A 23,153-nucleotide genomic window follows, 5' to 3' on the forward strand; every position below is an offset into this window, starting at 1 on the left:
CTCAGCCATTCGGGCTGTATCTCTTCCCAGAGGCTCTTCCTGGCCTTTGGTCTCATCAAGCACGTCTCCCCCTGCTGCGTCCCGGGTCGGGGCGGGGGGCTGTACTGATTTGATTCGGCCCAGGCAGGACAGCCGGGCTCTCAAGCAGCAGGACGGAGCCTTGGAGGTGTGACTGGGGGGGGCGAATCCCAGCAACGGCCATTGTCCCACATTATCCCAGTCGCACCCTGAGAGGGGGTTGGGGGCAGAGGGTTAGGGGGCCGCAGAGGGAGGGGGGAGGGGAGCAGAAAATGGATGAGGCTGGGGGCAGAATTTAGGCAGGCCAGACTACATTAACCTGTATTGGATGTGGCCGTGACCTCTGGGGTCAGCTGACACCCCCAGCACACACGCACACTCGCCAGTGAAAGACAGACTGCGGCGATCATTAACGGCTGAGCTCTTGCCAAGACCAGGGTCTCCTTCTTCTGATTAACTAATTAGAAATGAGACGATGGAAACGAGATCCATTACGTGTGCATGTGTCTCTGCACTCCCCGCTAAAGATGGATACCGGGAAATAGTTTTCAACTAAAGTCCCTGGTTTTGTCTCTATTAATGTGGTAAGATTTATACATCCGCTTTGTTGATAATCCGATTATCCGTTCGTCAGCGCTTCCGACAGCAAGACATTTGGCTATTTAAGAAAGAAGGTGTGTCCAGAACATCTTCCACGACTGGTTTTATGATCGATCCAACCTTGCATGCGACACAAAAACGTCATCGTCTTTTTCAATCAGTTCGCTGCAGTTCAGCCAAAGCTAAAATCCTATCTATCCCCCTGCTTTTCTGAGTCGTTTCTCGTGTTCAAGCAGCAATGTCTCGCCCCAAAAATGATAGGGGGGGGGTGCGGGGCCCCCATGAATGAAATGAAAATGAAATCGAATCGCGCTCCTTTGCTTCGATAAAGGCGAAATATTAAAAGGCGCTGCGAATGTCATCTGCATACCTCCTGCCTGGCTCTTTGAGGTTAACTCTCGGTGATCTTTTGTGGACTGTATTGATAAGCCTGTACAGAGGAGTTTAAAGGAGCCCCACGTGTCTATTTGCAATAGGTGTGCAGTCTATATCCTTTCCGAGCCCAGGAGGCTTAGAAGAACTTACGGAGGAAAAGGCAAATTGAATGAAGAATCATTCTTGAGAACGAATGAACCTTGAGAAGCCTAGTGTTAGGGGAGCGGGGCTCGAAAACTCTGAAGCCAACAACAGCTGTCTACCTCTGTCTCTCTGACTGCCTGTCTGTCTATCTGTATGTCACACCCAGGATCCTCAGCATCTCACAGCCCTTGACTTGCTCAAACATTTAGCGTTCAGTCTCCAAACCCGTTTTGCAGCCGCCCAACACGATCATCTAGGGGTGTTCAGGTTTTAGGTCAATTACTCTTCTGCGTGTAGCGGATTTCTTTTCTCTATCCCGGATTCCGTGCCTCAGATGGGAGGCTGGGGAGATCCGAGGATGTCTGCCCTTTCACACAGCCCCGACCGGCCCCCGAACAGCTCGCTCTTGAACCCGGGGGGGGCAGCGGTCAGGTGGGGCGCCGAGAGCGTCTGTGGGGGCGCAGATGTAGGGCAGGGCGGTGGGGGAGGGCGTGGGACAATGGACAGCCATCTGAGGTACGGGGGCAGGAGGAAGGCGGGGGAGGTGGATGGGAGAGGGGAGGAGGCTTTGTGTGGGTGTGAGGAGCGACCCTTCACCTCTCACCTCTGACCCCCGACAATAGGCCCTAGGCCCGCAGCAGCGTTTTCCGATGGGGTTTTTGTTTCTGGGGTGGCGGCGATGACGGATGGCCCGTGGAGGAGGTGACTGCGGTCCCGGGACGGGGAGTGTGGGCATCGGAGCCGACGTTGTCCACAGCTGGCGGTCAGCCGCCCCCCTGACCCCAGCCAAGTTCACAAGGCAGGGCAGGAGGGGAGAAAGGAAGAAGATGGATGAGGAACGGCTATTGTGTTCACACCACAGCTATTGAGGGGTTCCGGCCATTTTCCCAGGACAGAATGGGATTTAAATTGGGATTTTTCATGCAAAATTCTGAAAGGGCCTTTAATATGCTGACAAAGACAGGGCCATATGGTAATGTGGGCTTTAGAAAACAGTGGTCTGCAGGAAGGAGGTTATTTACATGTTGGAAACATCTGGTTTAGCAGAAGATGAATCTGGGTGTTTTCGGCCTGCACTAGACACCCTGGATAACTGCTTTCTTATTTAACCCACAGCGTGCTTCCAAACAGCTCCATCCTGGGGCTCACCTGTCATTTCCCTCTCCTGGGTAGGGCTGCAGTACACGACGTCATGCTTTCACCAGCACGGCCCCTTCGAAGAACTCAGGCAGCCGGTACCTCAGACTAGGGCAGTTAGAGAACAGGAACAGACCTGTAATGTAACTCACAATCTTCTCACGAGACAGGGAAAACTTTCATTACAGTGCTTAGAAAAATGGGCCCAGCCTACATCTAACTTGCCTTATTTTAATTTGCTGCTATATTATTGTATATATATTTCTATTTGCTTGTAATGTACAGAGTACACGTGTAACCACAGTTAAACAAATCATATTTATTACACTTAATTAGTAGAGAGTGTCTTCAGTATCCACAAAGGGAAAATTAGCCGTGATTAGTCAGGGGAACCTTCGTAGAGTATATCTGACAGACAGAGAGATGAATAGCAATAAAGAGTGATACCTAATGTAGGCTTAGATATTAAAATCACATTTAATATTCAATTATACAAATGCATAATATGTTTCAATTTCACAAGTCACATTTTCATGATCACATTTGTACAAAACTGAAAAAAAACCCAGTCGTGATCCAATTGAAATCCATTGATTACAGTATGAGAATTTGAAAAGGTTAGTCCAATGCTCAGATAAACTCCATATAAGCTGGAGAGACAGCTAGACAGCAACTGGATGGATAGATAACGCCTCTACAGAGACCTAGAACCATATCGAGAAACTTGAAGATTCTGTGTGAATTCAGTGAAAAAGTTCTCCTGGCCTGTATGATATGTGACACAAGGGGAGCAGATATTGACCACAAAAGAACTAGAATGTTCTCACATCCAGGTATACAGTTGACTGTGTAGTGTCCCAGGCTAAGTAACCAGTTTTTCGTCTTTTAACAATCTTTTCAAAATCAAGGGCTTGCAGATATCATCAACTTGAGCCCCCCCGTCCTCGGTCATTAACTGGGGGGGAGGGGAGACCCCTGTCTGGAGCCACAGATAAACTGCTCCCCCGAAGTTCAAGTGTGAAGAGTGCTTGAGGAGGAGAAGTGGCGCTGGCTCATTAGATTAATGACAGGAGCCCCCCGGACCCTCAGACAGCCTCTCCGAAGTTGTGTGTGTGGAGTGGGGGGCTGGGAGGACTCCTGCTCCCCTCCCTCCCCCCGCCTCTCCATTCAGCTGGGCACAAACCATCAGCCTCTTCCCCAGCAAGGCAGTGCTGGGGTGCAGAACAGGGGCCTCATTTCCAACGTCCAGCGCAGACCCTGTGCCAAACCGCAGCACGGATTGGTCCTGCTGGTAACCAGACCAATACCCCGGGCCTGGTTCCAGACTGATAGAGGGCTTAATCCTTCAGGAATTCACCAGTGATAAAGGAGCTCACGGCTTGTTCTGACCCTGATCGTTTCTGGGGTTCTGGGGTTCTCCATCAAGGGTGCCTCCAAGGTTGTGCTTTTAGGCTGAAGCAGGCAAATCTGTGCCTGATCCGAGTTTCTGCAGTGCTCCGGGAGGCAAAGTGCTGCAGATCAGGATGATCATGTGAGTTCGCTCCCTGTCTGCACTGAGAAGGCTCTCTCACTTTGACTTGTGGGGCTGTGGGGGGTGTGTGTGGGGGGGGTCGTTCTCTTGCTTTTAAAGGATCTCAGGATTCTGGCAGATCGGAGACACTGTCTTGAAGGCGTTGGGAAAGGTGTGAAACTGACAAGTCAAAAAAAAAAAGTGACTTGTCGGGCTCTTTATTTTCAGAGGTGACAAAAACTGGGAATCGTCTTTTCTCTTTCTGTTTTTTTTTTTCCCCGGGAAGGAGAAACTGAATGCGAGATGAGGGCTCTGGGGTGGAAAAATGAATTCTCTAAATTGATTAATGGCTGCCTATTGAAAAGGCTTGGTCCTCCCTGGCCCTTCCCAGAGCCCCTTCAATAGCTGTGAGAGGGGGCTCCTTTCACAGGCAGGCGATAGATCAATGAGATGCAGGGGTGAGACACCCAGCCTGTGTAAGATGTGCATTGTCCTCCATTGAGATCAGTGTCAGGGACTGTGCTGTGCAGTGAGGCACATCTGGTCCCTTCTCAACACAAGCTGGGGGCTGAGGGGCGGGGCCGAGTGGAGGGGGGCGTGGTTGTGTTCCAGAGTAGGGCGGGGTTAACGGCTTGGCTTTGTAAGGAGGGGGGGGGGGGGGTCGGTTTTCAATGATAATGCTCTGGTTCGTATCTATCTATTAATTATTAGATGATTGCGTAGGGGTTACAATCACCAGGACCTGAGAAGGATGATCACAAAAATTGACATGTAAAAAAATCAACTCCCCACCATCCACCTGAACTAGGTGACTGATCATTCAGCGCTCTTACCATGTCTTGGAAAGTTTCCCAGTGTCTTTCCCAGATCCTTGGAAGGTATATGTATCCAACTGTCTACCCTGCCCATGCCTCCAGTCCCCCTGCTATGCTAAAAGGTCTCTGTAGCTCATGCAAATTCAAAGCAGACTTAATAAAAGAAGTACTGGGGTGCAGTCCTGCCCTCTGCTGGAGGTATTGAGGTAGTGCAGGGTACGCTTACATCCCGTTGAGAAATGATCAGGAGTCTTATCGCCTGACCTTTGTGTACTTGAATTAAGGATGAACTGAACAAGTAAACTGTATATAACAGAGCCTGGTAGTTGTGGCAGCTTTTTTAATCTAGAATAGCTGCCATGTCCTGGCCAGGCTCTATGGGGTTTTGTTTCGAAGTGGCAGGTTTTGAATGCAAGTCTTGAATTGTGTTCCCTGCATCTCTTGCACAAGCTCCGCACCCCTCTTTCTCCCCCCTTCCCCTGTTTTCCCTCCAGTTACCAATGTCTGCCTCTCTCCCTTTCCTGCCTTCCTTTCCCTCTTCTTCCGAGCTTCTGTTGCTTGTATCCTTTCCCAAACTCCTCCTCTCCTGCATCAATTCTCTCTCCTCCCTTTCTTTTCCACAGTACATTAGTATTGATGATGATAATGATAACAACAACGTTTATTTATAAAGTGACTTTCCAAACCAAAGGACGCCATACATGATGGATAAAGAAAAAGACAAAAAAAAGTACAATAAAAAGTAAAGGAAGAAAAAATACACAGGAGCACACAGGTTTTTACAGATGCAGGCAACCAGGCACAGAAATCTGCTTCCCTCCTTATTTCATTCCTCTGCTGCCCCTCTGGATGACTGAGAGGAAATGCATTACAGGCAGAATGAAACTGTATATAACAGTGGCAGCAGCACGTTTTACACCTTACACAAAGGGTGGTGGGTGACTGGAACAAGCTTTTCAAGACTACCCGGGGACCTTTCAAGAAATGGGGATATCCTTGGATCGGTTAGCTACTAGCACACGAACAAACTCAACGGGCCACACCTCTCTTGCGTCTCTCCCGCAGCTCCTCCGGAGTTCCTGCAGTGGCCGCAGTCCGTCTCCAAGCCTGCGGGGGGCAGTGCGGTGTTCACGTGCGTGGCGCAGGGGGTGCCGGAGCCCCACCTCATCTGGCTGAAGAACGGCAAGATCCTGACGCCGGGGGACAATGTCAAGCTGACCAACAACAACAGGTGAGCTCGGGAATCCCGTCCCATTGAGACCCTGCGGGGGAGACGGTCGCCTGTCCCACGCCCCCCAGCGAGACACTCCTGCTTTGCAAGGGATACAGGTATAACGCCCAGGGTGAAGTACTTCAAGTAGGGGCTGCAAAGGAACAAGGAAAGGTTTATTCCGTGCTGAAAAGAGAAGAAAAGAAACATGACGTTTCGGCTTCATGTATTGAAGCACCATACTTATCAAGTCGATCTCCCCAGGTATCCATTTCACCTGGATTTATTAACGGATATTAACTTAATTAACTGACCACACCCGAAGAAGGCCCCACAGCCGAAACCTTGTGGGTTTTTTTCTTCTCTTTTCAGCAGGGAATACACCTTTACTTGTCCATTAACGTGCAGGGTTCTTACAACGTTAATGAAAGGAAACCTGGATGTACGGAAGAGTGATGTGAAAACTGGGCTCGGTGCAACAGTGACCTTTGGTTTACCTTCCAAACGGGCCCGGGCGTGGGGACATTCCCGTGGAAAGAGAGAAATCGTGTATTGACCAGCTCCATAAAGGCGTTTATCGTGTCCTGCAAACCATCGGCAGCAGAAACGCGGTTCTCGCTGAGGTGACGGAGGGCCCTCGGGTGTCTTCTGTATGCATTGCAACGTGAGCCCTGTTTTCATACCTCCGCACGCTGTTGTCTGGCACTTCAAAATTGCCCCCGATTCGCTATTCAATAGGACACCTCATGGGACTACGCTGGGAGATCAAAGTGAGGGCAGAAAAAAGAGACAGGCCGATCAGTAGGGATAAATTGTTCCCGTTATAATGGTATCAGAATAGGCTACTTTTCAGTTGAAAAACTTTAATAACTGCATTACAGTGGTGTCCGCTCGCTCCACAGCGCTCATTTTACTGTATAGCTGCTGCATCGCAGGTTCAACTGAGCTTATTTCCCCCAAAATTGAGAAGCCAATTTCTGACATTCTGAAATTAAACACTAATAGAAAGGGAAGAGCCTATCTGAAGATCGCCTCTGGCCAGCCATCAACTGTACCAAATCCACAAGCAGTGTACAGATGGTGAGCTAGGCTTTTTATACTATATGCTGGTATGTATCGGTGCAAGAATGAATATGTATGTACGTGTGTGTATTTGTGAATGCACAATGTAGGTTTTTCGTGTGCATGTTTGTATGTACTGTATGGTTGTATATTAAAGGCATTTCTTCACGGACGTACTTGAAGAGCCGGATGTCATGTGTTACCTTTATCCTCCTTCTTTTAGCCAAATGATTCCCACTGTGAATATGACTTTTAAACCCCTCTGGCGCTTTGCCGGAGGTGAATGATATCGAAGACGAAAATTAAAAAGGAGTGGTAAACCTAGGACTTCGGCATTCCTGTGCTCAGCGTGGTAAATTAATTAAAAAGCAGGAATTCACTTGCTCAACAGCTAAAGATGAACTCGCCAACATATCTTCTGCCAAAATGTAGAGAGACTTCACTGTCAGTTTTATCTGAACACTGCAAGTTTTGGACATTAGCCTCTCTGAGGTCAATGAATTGGGCAAATGAGGGTCTCATGCCCCAGTATAGTGACGGGGACACTATACTGTAAACAGGCGCCGTCCTTCGGATGAGACGTAAAACTGAGAGACTGACTCTGTGGTCCTTAAAAATCCCAGGGCGTTTCTTAAAAGGAGTAGGGGTGTTACCCCAGTGTCCTGGCCAAATTTCCCCCTGGCCTTTACCAATCATGGCCTCCTAATAATCTCTGAACTGGCTTCATCACTCTGCTCTCCTCCCCACTGAGAGCTGGTGTGTGGGGAGCGGACTGGCACATCATCCAGGTGGGGCTGCACACTGGTGGTGCTGTAGGGGATCCCCATGACCTGTAAAGTGTGTTGAGTGGAGTGTCCAGAAAAGCGCTATAGAAGTGTGAGGAGTTATTAGTGATAGTGTGCATCACTGCATCAAGCAGATATTGTTCGGCGCTGTTACCCTCCGTTGCCACGAGATGTCAGTGTTGTCTCTGGTCGGGAAATAACTCCACTCCGAGCTCTCCCGTGTAAAAACAGGTCCTTTTACAAATGATTCCAAAACAGCAAACATATATTCTGGTTCTGCAAGAAGGTGGAAATTCTTCTTCGTTTGTTTTCCGAGTAAGAACGTAAAACTGCCAAGAACCCCAGTAACAGCTTGTGCGCATAATAATAATAATAATAATAATTATAATAATAATAATAATAATAATAAGGTCATGTGGGTAGCTGCGTCAGCATGCGTAGGCTGCAAAGGAACAAGTAACAGGTTTATTCCCTGCTGAAATGAGAAGAAAGAAAACACAATGTTTTGGCTGTGGAGCCTTCTTCAGGTGTGATAATAATAATAACACCACAACGTTTATTCATAAAGCACCTTTCCAAAGCCCAGGATGCTTTTAAAATGAACATTAACATCAGATGTTCTGGGTTTGGATGCGTACAGTTGCTCTGTTAACTCTTAAAGAGCAATTTCCAATTTACCCCGACCTCTTCCTCTTTTAGAAGTCAACTCTTGCGCTGGGACTGTTGCTCCTGCTCTGCAGTAGGTGCTGACTTTCCCCCGCTGTGCCAGCTGTGCCCTCTGGGTTTGTGTATTTCCTGCCCGCCGCACTTGGCAGTAAAACCCCATGTGCTCCCTCCCGTCCGGCAGCACCCTGGCTGTGACCCGCATCACCACGGAGGACGAGGCCATCTACCAGTGCATCGCGGAGAACAGCGCAGGCACCAACCAGGCCAGCGCCCGCCTGGCCGTGTCCCTGGCCCGGGAGCTGCCCTCCTCCCCCGAGGGCCTAACCGCCACGCCGCTGTCCCCCACCTCCGTCCAGCTCTCCTGGGCTCAGCCGCCCCCAGAGGTGACGGACGGCATCATCGGATACGTGCTGCACATCCGCAGGATGGGAGGTGAGGGCTCTGCTCTGGGCCTGGTTTTTCGGTGCAGACGCAGATGATGTGATGTAATATCGAGAGCTGACAGCGGAGAGCAGCACGGTGGCGCAGAGCATTGCTGCCTTGCAGCAGTGTTGCCCTGGGATGCTGTCTGTGTGGAGTTTGCATGTTCTCCCCATGTTCGTGTGGGTTTTCTTTGGATGCTCTGGTTTCCTCCTACAGTCTGGTAGGTAGGAATGTCCATGGTGTGTGTGTGTGTGTGTGTGTGTGTGTGTGTGTGTGTGTGTGTGTGTGTGTGTGTGTGTGTGTGCTCTGTGATGGACTGGCATCCCATCCAGGGTGTACCCTGCTTTGTGCCTGTTGCATGCTGGGATTGGCTGCAGCTCTCCCAAAACCCAGGATTGGACAAAGCTGTTGAAAGGTGGATAGATGGATCCCTGGAGGGCCTGTTTTTGGACAAGCATGTTGCCTCTTTTGCCTCATCCTCTAGCCCTAACCGCTTTCTTTTAAAATAAAGCCACTTTTTATATTAAAATTCTCCAAAATAAGGAAGGTTTTCTGGTGCCCGTGGGCAGACTCTTTGTGTTGGCACGATGCCGAGGGCCTGGCTGACCTCTGTCTTCTGCCCATCTTGCTGTCCCAGAGCCGGACAGCCGTGAGCTGCAGGAGGCCGTGAGCAAGACCACCTTTCAGCACGCCTTCAACAACCTGGAGCCCGCCACCACCTACTCCATCTACCTCAAGGCCTACTCCCCGCTCGGAGCTAGCAAGCAGTCCAACGTCGTCGTGGCGACCACCCTGGGGGGCGGTGAGTTACTCCAGCACACCTATTGGACGACGTTAGGGGGCGTGGCTGGGTGAGGTAGGTGGGAGGGGCCAGGTGCTGACTTCCTTTGAGCGGATGGGAACGTGTCATCGTAGTGGAGAGGGACATAGGTTCAGGGCGGCCATCGGGCTCAATAGGGGTGATGCTCTTGGGAAGATCCTGTTGAGAATCAAAGGAGTTGCACCCTAAGATGAATGCAGGTAAGTACCGTGACGAAGGAGATGTCATTAACCAGCTGTGGCAGGTATTTTCCCTGGGGATGGGTGGGTTTTGATCCATTTTCGGGGCAGAATCAACTCCTGTGACATTCCAGGCACTTGCAAGCTTGCCGGTGCTGGTCAGGAGCCTCTCCAGTTGGTCAGCCTGTCTCCCATGAGGCAGTGTGTGATTTGTAGCACGTCAAATGGCGAGTGGCTCTGACAGGTGGCCATTCAGGCACAGCCTCAATCTCCCGGTGTCATGAAGATGAGTCAGAAGCAAATGGCGATTCCAAATTGGGGGGGTATTTATTGAAGGAAAGTCATGTCATGTCATTTGCCAAACCGCTGTGTCCCGTACGGTGTTGCGTGAAGCCGGAGCCAACCCAACAAGCAGTGAGCGCAAGGCAGGGTGCACCCTGGAGGGGGCGCCAGTCCATCGCAGGGCAAGTGCAAGCCAGTCACACATTGGGACAGTTTGGAGGCCACGGTAAAGGACGAGGGGGGATATTTGGCCCGGACACCGGGATAACTCCCTACTCTCATCGAGAAATGCCCGGGGATCTTTAATGACCACTGAGAGTCAGGACCTCGGTTTAACGTCTCATCCGAAAGACGGCGCCCACTACAGTTTAGTGTCCCAACCACTATTAGGACCCACACAGACCGCAGGGTGAGCGCCCCCTACTGGTCCCACTAACACCTCTTCCAGCAGCAACCATAGCTTCTCAGGAGTCCCCCATCCAGGTACTGACCAGGCTCACACCTGCTGAGCTCCAGTGGGTAGCCAGTTGAGAGCTGCAGGGTGACATGGCTGCCTCTAAGGAAAGGAAAGGAAACAAATTAGCAGTCATGACACAGGGGCAGCACAGCCATGCAGATGAGGCGAGTATCACAGGCACACAGGAGAGGACGGCAGAGAGCTGATCGGTAAGAGGAGAAGACGCCGAAGCCTGGATCCAGCTGATGTGACATCAATCTCTTTTTGTTTTTCCTTCTCAGTGCCTGCCACACCCAGCTTCTTCACCAAGATGGTCAACGCCACCGCGGTCCAGGCCTTCTGGGAGCTGCCCAGCAAGCCGGGCAAGGTGGAGGGCTTCAAGCTGTACCACCGCAGGGTGCCGCAGCCCGACTTCCAGGGACCCCACGTCCTGCCCGGCAACACCAACTCCTTCATCCTCAGCCAGCTGGGTCAGTGCCTGCCAAGCCACCCTCACTGGAGAGCTGTTCATTCACTCTTGTAGTGTCAGTGCAGAATCCAGTTATATCAATCCTTACAGTAGTTACAGTAATCCTCCCTCCCAGTACCGCTCACCTGTATGAATCCACACTGTGGAATACATTGAGTCACAACTCAATGAATCCCTCAGAATCTCATTTTTCTGTAGTTTTCAAAATGCACTTTGAGTTTGTGACCTATACCTAGAAAATACCCATTCTTCCCCATTCAGAAGAAAAAAAAGTAATAAAATCCCAAGTCATGTACGATAATTAACGTTGTTTTATATAGCGCCTTTAACAGTAGCATCTCAAAGCCCATCAAAACGAACAGTTATAAGGATAGAAAATTGCAGGATAGTCATATAGGAAACACAGGTGGAAAGAGGTGCAACAGAAGACACATGGTCATTATAAAAATGGAGCAGACACAGACACTGAATAAAAATTAAGTTGGGATTAAAATGCAGAACTAAGGCTGGCCAGGGATTAGTTTTTCATGATGAGAGAAGGCAGTCTCTTTCAGTCAGACCAAGATCTCAAGGGGGAGCTTTAGCAGAGACAATGTGAAGCGAACAGTTTTTAAGCAAAGCCCTGAAAAACAAAGATAAGACAGGCTTGTGAAGATCAAATCCCTCCACCCCAAGCTGACTGTACAGGTCTGTTGAAATATTAGCGTGTCTAAAAGAACAGGGAGTCGTGCAGTGGTGCCTCGCTGTACTGGGGCCCCGGGTTCAATTCCAGACCTGGGGTGCTGTCTGTGTGGAGTTTGCATGCTCTCCCAGTATTTGCATGGGTTTTATCTGGGTGACAGCACAGTCCAAAGACGTGCTGGTGGGTAAATTGGCTTCTGGGAAAACTGGCCCTGGTGTGAGTGTGTGTGTCTGTGTCTGTCTGCCCTGTGATGGACTGGTGTCCCACCCAGTGTCCAGAGTGTAGCCCGCCTCCAGCTCCCCCGCGACCCTGTACTGGATGAAGAGGATAGAAAATGGGTGGATAGGTAAAAGTATAGGTTTGAATGGGGAGAGCACAACCTCCAATTAAACTCTGATGTTGGCCTCTCGGTGACCTCCCTCACCAGTTTCCTCCATGCCCAGCTGCTCAGTTTGGAGAGACAGCCTGATCTAGGCAGTGCCCGGGTTGTAAGCTACACCACGTCTTAACAATTGATGTCATTGTGCTGAAAGGGAATGCTTGGTGTCTTGGAAATGTTTCTCTTGGCCAGTGCCTTTCTACAACTTTATACCCGAGTTGTTTCGCAAGCTCTTTGCTCGATGCTCAGCTCCTCCTCTGTGCTTGGCACATCCTGAAGGTGCTGTCTGTTCCCAGACTCCTCGGCGGTGTACGAGATCAAGCTGGTGGCGTTCAACGGCAACGGGGACAGCAACGGCACCATGCGCCTGGTGCCCCTGAGCGAGGACGGTGCCAGCGCCAGGACCAGCACGGGTGAGAGACGCCGGCAGTCAGGGGCGGGTGTGCTGGGGGCAAGACTGGCGGCTCTGGAACCTCTTGCAACACTCACATGGGCCTAAAGAGTATTTCTTATTTCTTGCTTCCAGTGGCCAATGATCTCTGATTTTCCCCAAACTGGGCAAAAACGTGTCGTTTCTTTCTCTTGCCCTGGCTGCGCTTCCTTGTTTGGGCTTCACACGTTTGAGGCGAGTTGCAGGACCGGGGCACCAAGAGGTGAACCAAGACTGGGCCGCTGCAGGGATAGCACGCACCAGAAGCACTGACGTTCCCCACACCAGAGGGCTGGCCCTTTGGCGTAGGGGACTTCTCTCCTGCTGGTGTGTGCAGAGAGGCTAGGGATCAGAAGATGTCGGGGAGAGGGCAACAAAATCTCAACCAGAGCTCCCGAGAGCTCTGAAATTACCCAGTGCATTTCACTGTGCACTTGGAAACATCAGCCCAATGAAATTGTCTTATGTATGTTATGGCAAAGCGACACTCACCAGGTTTTCCCCAGCGTAGACTAATGGACTGGAGACGTTTTGTTACAATAAATAAGTCAGTCACTTAAGATCAAGACTGTTGGCAAACAGGTGGCCCTAGATCAGGGCTGGTGAACCCCAGCACGTTGGTTTGGTCAGCTGATGTCAATTACTTAATTGAACAATGTATGTGCTTGGCAAGTCAATTGTCGTTTTAGGTCCTGATTGGCTAATTGAAAAGTCCCATTATAATCCACAGGAATCTGCTCCTCAATGACGGTGGGTTCACCTTCCTTAGGGGGTCTGCAGGGGGAATTGTTTGCAAAGCAATCTGGAGCACAGCGTGTTAGCTGTCCCAGGGTGTTTCGCCAGGTCTGCTCATACAGCTTGCGTGACGGCAGAGCTCTTTGGTCTTTCCTCTCCCGGCTCGTTTCTCTGAATAACGAGCCGAGGGCATGGGGTCTTTGTGAAGCGGGGGGGCATCAACCGGCCCTTGACTGGGGTCCGGATTAAGGACGGTGCTTGCGTGCGGGCCTGACGGGCGTGGTTCGCTCTCCGCAGGTGGCGAGACAGCGTGCAACTGCCGGCAGGAGGGCGAGGGCTCCATGGCGGGCATCGTGGTGGGCATCCACATCGCCATGGCCTGCATCATCTTCTGCGTGCTCTTCCTCATGTTCGGGTACCGCCGCAGGTGAGCACAGGGCACACGGCTGCCCACGCAGGGCTCACCCTCATCTCCTTCACACGCCACCCGGTGGGCAGCTCTCCCACAGTGGGCAACGAAGCCCAGTTAGTGGCAGTGGCATGCCAGTCACTGTCGGCTATGCTCAGGAGCATGCCTATGCTAGATTTACACAGGATATTTTCTTTATAAGATAGAAAATGTATGCAGACAGGAAGCAGAAGGGAGATAAGAGTGGATTTAAAAGGTAAATATATAAATCCAGATTTAATTGGAACTGCACAGGGAAGAAACGGGTGATGTCTGATAACATCTGCGTGTTTTCATCCTTCAGTCCTGAGCAGAAATGATCACAGTGCTGAAATTTGTACACACGCAGGCCTGTGTGTTTCAGAGGTCAGGCAGAACCCTCAAAGATCCAAGATCATTTCGTGAATTGATATATTTGGGTCTGTAATCAATCTAAACACTGCTCTGTGGCACAAGCGGTCCGATCCAGGTAAGGGAAAAAGAGATTCGGGTTCCGTTTCATGTTTTCCAAGCTGCAGATCTGATGGTACTGATGTAAGTGAACAAAACCAAGGCAATAGACTATTGTACATGATCGTGCAACTCACGAAACCTGAAACGGAACACGTAGTTGTGGATCGGGAGTCCCACTTTTTATTTCCCAGTGATTCAGTATATAATTGTGAGCTCCTGGCCCTTTGCTTTTATATGCTGGGTTATAAACTCCCATAACTGACTGGGTGACATCACATCATTAACACGTTTCTGTAATGCCATCAAGAAAGAGGGTCACGGATACAACTTGCAACTGATACAAGGATTTTAATGGGGGGCGGGAGGTAAAAAATAATGGTAGTTTATTGAGTGCAGACTCAAAAATAATTGATTTTCACCATGTGATATAAAAATCCCATTAAAGTGATGAATGGCGCAGGTCAGCGCAATTTGTTGCTCAGTCCCTGAGGTCTCTGGTTCTCTTCTGGAAGAGACTGCTGCTGCACTTGCGTCAGAAAGGAACGAAACAGTCTCTGGCCCCTGAACAGAGCCCAGCTGGTTCCCCAGCTGACCATCAGTGCAGTGCAGATTGTGATCTGGCTTGGTTTCCTCAGGCCTGGGCTGTGTCGATGCTGCCTCTGACCTGGGAGCCCCAGGCAGTGGTGCAGAGCCCTCACGGCACCCTCTAGGGGTAGGGTGGGCTTGAGTTGGCCGGGATCATCTTGGTTGCCAGTGAGAGTCCCGAAGTTTCCTGATTTCCTGGGCACCCGCGGGCTCGCTCTGGCACCAGAGAGAGGGCACTGCTGGGCCTGCAGCTGGCTCAGAAAGGTGGGCATGAGCCACACAGCAATCAGTGCCAGGCAGCTGAGTCTTAAACCTGTTGGCAGCTCCAAATTGGAGGGGTAGATAAGAAAAATTGGGGTCTTAAAACAACATGGACTTACACAGAGCAGGGATCCCCATTTCCAGGACAAGGATGGGGCTAGTTGTGTCCTGCTGTAGTACCCAACTACCCTGGCTACCAGCCCCACACAGGTTCTCCCCGGTGCCAGCTTCACAACCCCTCACCCCCAGGCAGCTCAGCTCTGTCGGGGATCAGAGGAGAGCAGGAGGGCAGAGTTCTCTCTTGAATCACACAGCTATGGATAAGGCGGGCACTGACTGGCGTCTGTTCTCCCACAGCCTGTTCTGCCGAAAGGGGACCCAGGACAGCTGGTCGGTCCCCCGGGGGGCAGACGGAGAGGGACCCCTGGCCCAGCAGAGCAGCATGCACAAGGAAGGGGTCACCTGCAACACTGAAGCCATCGAACTAGTGCCTCAGGTAGGGTGAAGCTCCACTGAGGGGCACGAAGTCTCCTGTCTCTTGCTGTGCCTGCTGTCGCCCTGCCTGGGGTCCTGCCCTTGTGGGAAATCCTTCACCAGAGGAGCAGGACACAGTCTTGTGCAGATTCTGTGCTTACAGCCACTGCAAGGCTCTCCCATACAGCTCTTAGATACAGCACACAGGCTCAGAAAGACCTTTCTTTCACACTCTGAAACGGCCATCCTGTTTGTGAGTTTTTGTCCTGTCCTTCAGCGCGTGACAAAAGTTGGTTTTACACTTTGAGAGTCAGTCATGTCCTTGGATGTGATTACTTTTACTCTTAACATCAAGTAGAAGGATTTAGTTGCTGCAGCTGTTAAAGCAAATCACCTTTATTCTGCCTTATTATACCTTTTGTCACAGGCTAAATTAAACCTTCCACAATGTGGTTCAGTTGGAATATTGCAGTGCTGAATAGGAGCAGTATATACAGTAGAGGAACAAGTAATGGGTTTATTCCCTGCTGAAAAGAGAAGAAAGAAAACACAACGTTTCGGCCTTCTTCAGGTATGAGAAAGACAGGGCAGAAAGCAAAGGTAATGTAGCGTGGGAGGGACACTATGGTTAGGAAAACCATCTTTGAGTGCAAAGATGGTTTTCCTAACTCATACATCAGAAAGACAACAGAAACTAAAATGATCCTGCAGCTGGGATCACACCTTCCCCCTTCTCTCAAATTAATAACTAAATTCTCTCTATTCATTGTAGGTTTCATTTCACACCTCTCTTCACATCACCTATCCTGACTTCACACCTCCTGATTGGCCTCCCTTTCTGTCCCCTGCTCCCGCCTCTCGCTCCTCCTCTCTCCCAGCCTTTGTTCTCCCCCTACATGACTGCCCTGTCTTTCTCACAGCTGAAGAAGCTCCACGGCCGAAACGTTGTTTTCTTTCTTCTCTTTTCAGCAGGGAATAAACCCATTACTTGTTCCTTTGCAGCCTACGCATGCTGACGCAGCTCCCCACCTGAACTATACAGTATATGTGTGTCCCCCTCCCCCACTTCACGGCTAACACCTGCCCTCTTTGTGCCCCCCAGCAGAACCGGGACTGTTCCCCGCAGGTGCCAGGGGGAGGGCCGTCTCAGTGCCAGGTCCTCATCGAGCAGCACCAGGCCGGCCAGACTGGCGCCAGCGCAGGAGTGGGCACTGGCTAGCACACGGTGCCAGCCTCCCCCTCCCCACCCTCCTCTCCCACACAGCCTGCTGCGGTTCCCCCCCTCCCCCAGCCCTGGCCATGCTGCTGCTGCTGCTGGGGATCGCCTTACTCTTCCGCCCCCGAAGCAGAGGGGTCACCGATGCCCCCTGCAGTAGCGCCTGCATGGGGGAGAAAAAGAACCGATGTCTTCCTTATGTCTGAGCCCCACTCCAAAACACAAAGCCTTATTATAGACTAGTGGCTATATATTTCTATACAGATCCTGAATGATCGCCTTAGGACCAGATTGGCGTCTGTGTATTTCCCAGGCGCGCACTGCGAAACGCTCGGAGTTCGCCCCAGTCCTTACTGCCATCTAAGGCGTCAACAGGGCAGGCCAGCGCTTCCTGCGACACAAGCGGAAGCGCTTTCACAGGAAAAATGCCGCCTGCAGCCTTAGCCATTTGTTATTCGGCCTAGTTTGGGAAATTCTGTCTCTCGCCACGCTAGCCTTGGGGCAGGTATTTTGGAGGAACCGCAGGACACGCCTATACCCCCCCCCCCACCTCCCCCAAAACAAACTTTTACCTCACCCAAAGAGAGCTACCTCACCTCGACGAGAATGTCCAAGCCAAAGCAGTTTCAGGGCTCCTTGCGGGCGATTTCGGGGAACGAAACCCCTGCAGGGAAAACTACCTCAACCACCCATAGTCCTTTTCCTGAGGCCATTACCACCCCACCCCCCACCGTGTGCCAACGCCAGTGTCCCGCGCCAGCCTGCCAGCGGTCTCGGAGTCCCGCCCGACTGCATCGCCCTGGACCAGAGCCCCTCTCTCCTTGCCTTGACCTCCGGAGTGACCAGGGGAACCGCCAGTCCGCTCCGTCCCTTCAGCACCTGGGGCTGATCAGAACCCGCATCGGTGCTCAACAGCGGATTTTCAAGCCCCGCGATTTCCATCCTGCTGACGATGCCCTTTGGCAACGCGAGGAGTGGACTCACTTCCGCTCACGGATGAGAAGCAGGAGGCAGGGTACTTGAACCCCCAAACTGAAAAGGGTGCCCCATGAATTCAGATTGATTTCTCTGCTGCTAGATTTGTTGCCCCCCCCCCGTCACTGTCATTTATTATTCCATGTGGTCAGTGACAGAGCTCAGTTTAGGCTAAAAACCCCAGGGATGGCTTTCCTGCCAGAGTCTTTCCCCTGCTGCCGTGACACCCTTACCCACCATCATCGCAGACACGGCGCCCCCCTTCTGACCAGAGAGAGGGAGAGAGAAAACGGATGCAGACGAAGCTATATATAGACATACACCTGTGCTCATCAAGAGCTGCATCCTGCGTCACCCGCAGTGTGTCCTTTTGTGAGCCGGCTTCGTGCGGGCCAGCCCACCCAGCCCGAGCCAGCTCAAACCTGCCGATTCGTCACGAAGGCTCGTTTTGAAATGTTGGACCTGAGGAAATTTAAGCTTTAATGTGTTCGGGCCCTTTCAGAACGGTCTTTACGCACCCCCCTCCCCCCGACAGGAAAAAAAAAAAGGAGAGGATGAAAATGTGAAAATGGGAGAACGATGATGTTCTTCCACCGTGAAGAAGGTTTGATTTTTCTCACCTTGGACGATGGAGTCGCGGGGCTTTTATACGAAAAGGGAAGGAGGCTCCGCCCCCGCCATGACCCCAAGCCGAGCCGATTGGTGGGCGCCTCCCCGTCGCCGTGGGAACCCCTTGTTGCCGTGAGTACGCGGCAATGGCGGGTGGCTGCGTCACTGCTCCCGTGGAAGGATCCCAGTCTGTGACCCTACCCAAATATTTTGTATGGAAACCAAGCTGAATTATATCCAAAGATGTAGAATTTAAATGGCTTTCCTTTTTCAACTATTTCTGCCATATTTTAAAAGATATTTTTTTCCTTTTTCTAGAAATCCATATTCCACTTCCTGTCTTGAAAGGTTGCCGTTATTACACAGCCGAATAAAAAGCACGGGGATATGTAACGTGCTGTTTATGTGCCAAAGCCAATATATATAAAAATATATTTTCCTGTCAAAAGTTATGAAAGAAAATTAAGAGTGATAATAACATATTTCCGACGGCATTTTGTTCACATTCTCGCTTTTAAGACATGGAATGACGGAGCGTTTTCTTTCTTAAACTACGTTTAACTTTTAAGAGAAGAGTAGAATTTGAAAATGGGATATATTTTCAAGGAGATTTTCTATGACGTTACAAAGTGTTCTTCTATGGATTACTTTCTCTTTCTAAAGGTAGAGCTGAAATTTGCCAAAAAAAAAGCTGCCAGAAAATGACCAAATACTTCTCGCATATTTTAACATTCATAGTCTTTACTTTTCCTCGACACTTACTCATGACCAAAGCACAGCAATGCGTGTGTGCGTTGAGAGAGAGCACACACTGTATGAGTGTGTGTTCTGTGGTTGCTGACAGCTGTTTAAACCTTGAACACAGCAGGGAAATCGCAGCCACAAAAACACCGCCACAGACAGATTCATAATTCTTTGTGGCAGTATAAACTTCCCTCTTCCAAAATATCTCATCTGCTTTCAGGAAATGGATATGTCAGAATGCAAAAGTAGCTATAGGTTAAACCATGCAAAATTCAGATTAATTTACTAAAACAATGAATACCTTGGGGCCTGTGGAGAGTGCAGAATGGTTTTAGCAGAGCTCCGGGCTATTGTGATTGATCTTAAATTAGATTAGCTAAACATCGTCAACCCATTGAGCTTATAGGAGTACAGATGGGATTCAGAGAGAACACAGACTGGACAGTCCTGCCTCACTCTGACTGAATTTTGAAAATAACCAAAATAGGGAAGATGAAAAATTGGGAAGCTGCCTAAAAGAGGAAAGAAAAAAAAATCAAATTTGTCTCCAGAGGATTCCTGTCCCTGCTGTCTTCAGAGTTGAATTAAACCCTAATGAGTGTTAAAGGTTAACCCAGCACACTACAGCCTGACATTTACAGAACTCCTGTGGCTCTTTTACCGAAGTGAAGCGAAATGAAACCAAAAGAAAGAGTTGTGTTGTGTTTTTGTGACGGGAGAAGTTCTTTAGCTGAAACTTAGCGGCTAAACGGAGTACCCTTGTGTACTTTTGTTTCACTGTTCTTTTTTTCTAGAACTCCTTTTTTCCCCACCATTTGTTCTTCCCGTTGCAGGATGGGAAACGTTGCCAAAACTGAGATGTTCATTTTTTTTGTTAAATGTTGTAATAATTATTATTATTGTTGTTATTCGTATTGCTTTTGAATTTCTCTTGATTTTTTTTTTTACCTCTATAAGGAATAGAGACTTTTTGTTTTGTAGCAGCTACAGAATAATGTGAAGATGTTGATTAGGGGTTTACAAAATGAACAGTGGGTTTTTTTGGTAAAAAAAAAATTAGGGGAGGGGTGAATTACTTCAATATATTGGAGCTGGAAACAAGACCAAAAACTTATACTCACTCAGTTGTGTGGCTGACACCTTTACAATGCTGTTGTTTTCAATGAATTCCATGTATATAGCGCCTTTCATCCCAAAGGATCTTTAAAGTGCTTTGCGTGTAGGAGGGGACCCACTTCAACCCCCCACTCCAGTGGAGCCCCACCTGGGTGACACCGGGCAGCTGTTCTGCACCGGGAACCTCACTGCTCAGCAGATCAGGGGCAGTTCAAAACTGTTGCCCCAGCCTAGTCTTGCCAAGAAACTTTGAGAGCCCATGAGATCGGTCTGGGCAAGATCATCCCCTCATCCTTTATTGTGCCACACGTTTCCAGAGGCCTTTGTCAAAGAAAGCCTTCTGGCCAAACTATTGCCACTTTGCTTAGTCCGCCCAATCCAAAGAGATGCACTGAACTTGAAGCCATAAGACTATAAGCCATAATTTCAGCCTGTATGTCAGATACCTCAACACTAAAGTCTCCTCCGCCCCTCTGACAGGAAGATCTTCTCAGGTTTCTCCCCCCCAGTGTGAGTGACACTTTCTGGCGCGTGTCTGTTGGAAACGACCCTGGTGCTGTATCTCCTCCCAGAGCCCTGCAAGGCCTGTGCGCTACCACAGCCTGCAGAGCCACTGAGAAAGGCCCTGCCATTAAAGACAGCAAGCCAAGACAACACTTCTCCTCGCCCCACGCGCGAGATCTTGAAACAGTGAACCCGCAGCCGCCAAACAAAATACACAGAGGGAAGGGAAACCAGCCGGATGAGTTTGACAGGCGGGTTCAGTGCTTTTCTGGATCCGAGCATGTGCGGTGCAAGCTCTGGAAGAAGACGGGTTAAAATAATAAGGAAAATCATTTGTTTCCCATTCCTTGGTTGATTAATTCTGAAAAGCATTCTGATGTCCTTATGTTAGTCAGCGGGACAAAGCAGATGACTGATGTATTTGGCTGGCTTTTCCTCAAAGCCTCTTACAGAGGTTATTTTCTTTTTATGGTGTAACCTTTTGGTAGCGGTTGGATGCAGGCTGGAGCACACAGAGTGAGGCACCGTGCTCAGTGATACAGCACCAGTGTCTCTCCAGCTGGGATATGAGCCTGCAATCCTTTGGGTCAAAGCCCAGAATCCTATCCGCTTCTCCACACAGAAAGCGGCCAGGAACGATCTCATTTATAGGCAAGGGAAATAAAGAAAGGCGTCTATAGACACATTTTCTGTTCAAATACTACGGCACAGTTGTGCTTGGTTTTTTCATCCCCTCTGTTTGCCAATCAAACCCACTGGTTAGAAAAAAAGAAAAATGTAAGATGTAGTGAACTAGAGACTGAACGCTAGTACCAATGAGACATGAAAATGCTTTAACACATTTGTTTTTCCTTTTCCAAACCATCCATATTTTTTTTTGTCTGTGACACCAACTAAACGAAAGCTTTAATGTGTTCTTGAAACTGGCAGTGTGTCTCCCGGTGAGGAAGAGGGCTAACAGGCAGTGTCTGATGGAATAAGGCCACAATCATAGGCAGAAACCTACATATGGGTGGTAGAGTATGGGATGTTGGTGTCAGAGTGGGATCTTCCACTGTCGGTGCTCGGTCTTGCCATTAGACAAGCAATAGAGAACAGAAAACCAGAACAAAAAGAAACTGCATGCATTTTTCTTTTCCTAAAAAGAGCACATATTCTTTTTAGGAAAGTACTTCTGTATCTCTTTTAACAATGAGTACACCTCAGGGGGCAATTTGGTCATAGATGAGTCACGACTGATGATGATATACTGTAGCTACTCAGTAGGCTAAATCAAATTTCCAGGATCTGATACTTTTTCAAAGCATGGGGCAAAGGGGGAAGATTCACTCATTATTATACAGCTTTTGTTTGGCAGTTGTCTGCTTCATGATCATTCATCACAGTTAATTCGTTTTCAATTCCCGTTCCAGCAACTCATTATGTATTGAGCTCATGTAGGCCTGATCCTTCTCGTATACTTCTTGGTTACTTTCAGAAAAGCATATCCCAGAGCTCTCTTCAATAGGAAAGGGATCACTTCAAAGAATTACAAGAAACACAAAATATGCTTTTTTGTGAAGCCATGCTCTTCATAAAAGAGTTAATTGAAAAAGCAACCTATAGAGTGCTCCTCTAAAAAGTCCACAAAGCTGATTCATTTCCTCTTTTAAAATATAACAGGCAGTAAGAGAATACTTTCAACTCTTTATACCCCTGAACGAGTTGCATTATATAGTGAAGGTGATTGCAGAATAGCAGTGTAATGTTACAGTAGAGACAGTCGCATCGGACAGTATCACAAACACAAAGGAAAATCGATTGCACTTCATGAACAGTGTCACACTGAGACAACGAGAACAGGCAATTGGCCTTCCTCTCTGCTTTCAGCTCGTCAGGAGTGTCGGCTCCCACAAGCTCTGTGCAACCAAGGCCCTGTTTCAGTTTCAAAACAGAGAACAGCTCGTATTAACGGGACGGCACCTTCCTGCTGCCATGACCAAAATTCCTAAAAAAAGAAATGTCTCTGTTCTTATCCTCTTGTGTTCAGGGTCTGTCTGATATAATATCAGACTGGAAAAACTGCCGCCTCATCCCACTCCATACTCCAGACGTTTCTGTTTGGGAACTCCTGCTGTGTTCAACTATTCTTTCATGTGCTCTATAAATAGTCTTCATAGCCGCCCCCCCAGTACCCCACAAGTGCCAGAGTTTCTCCACCCCAGTCCACCCCACCCTTGGTGTTTCTGTTCCATCTGAACATTTTATTACCGTGTTTGATCGCCAGATTAAGATGCTTTTTTACTTTTCCTAAGAATCCCCTTTATTTTTCGCTCGGCCCAAAAGAGCTTGCCGTGGGTATGTGGTTTCCCAGTACATTTTAGTGAAGAGAGTTCAGACTCTCATCAGGTTGATCAGTACAATGCTTTTCCCCTGTCTAAACAGCTCTTAACAGATTATCAATTAATAAGAGGAGGACAAAGGTGGGACCTAAACTGTGCACTTCAATTACCTCTGACAGGCTCTGGCTGTATAAAATGCTATAAAAACTAAAAATCTTAAGTAAGCAGTATAGATACTGTTTCCTTCATCTGTACTTTGATTTCACTGA

At 49.2% G+C, this 23,153-nt stretch overlaps 1 protein-coding gene across 2 annotated transcripts in view; it reads left to right on the top strand.

The window, feature by feature from the left end:
• The window catches only part of LOC148639887 (immunoglobulin superfamily DCC subclass member 3-like), a 42,778-nt gene extending 24,193 nt beyond the window's left edge, over positions 1-18,585 (top strand). Inside the window, exons 7-14 of one of the 2 annotated variants that reach the window (XM_088621528.1) lie at positions 5,665-5,830; positions 8,504-8,754; positions 9,383-9,547; positions 10,765-10,953; positions 12,310-12,426; positions 13,476-13,605; positions 15,283-15,421; positions 16,502-18,585. In XM_088621528.1, coding sequence (XP_088477654.1) covers positions 5,665-5,830; positions 8,504-8,754; positions 9,383-9,547; positions 10,765-10,953; positions 12,310-12,426; positions 13,476-13,605; positions 15,283-15,421; positions 16,502-16,618 — 1,274 coding nt within the window. In that variant the 3' untranslated portion in view covers positions 16,619-18,585. The remainder of the gene's footprint in view (positions 1-5,664; positions 5,831-8,503; positions 8,755-9,382; positions 9,548-10,764; positions 10,954-12,309; positions 12,427-13,475; positions 13,606-15,282; positions 15,422-16,501) is intronic. The other variant, XM_088621529.1, reaches the window with a different exon arrangement.
• The last annotated feature ends 4,568 nt before the right edge of the window (positions 18,586-23,153 follow it).

The sequence above is a fragment of the Lepisosteus platostomus genome, chromosome 26 (assembly GCF_059453375.1).
Source record: "Lepisosteus platostomus isolate fLepPlt1 chromosome 26, fLepPlt1.hap1, whole genome shotgun sequence".
Classification (NCBI taxonomy): Eukaryota; Metazoa; Chordata; class Actinopteri; order Semionotiformes; family Lepisosteidae; genus Lepisosteus; species Lepisosteus platostomus.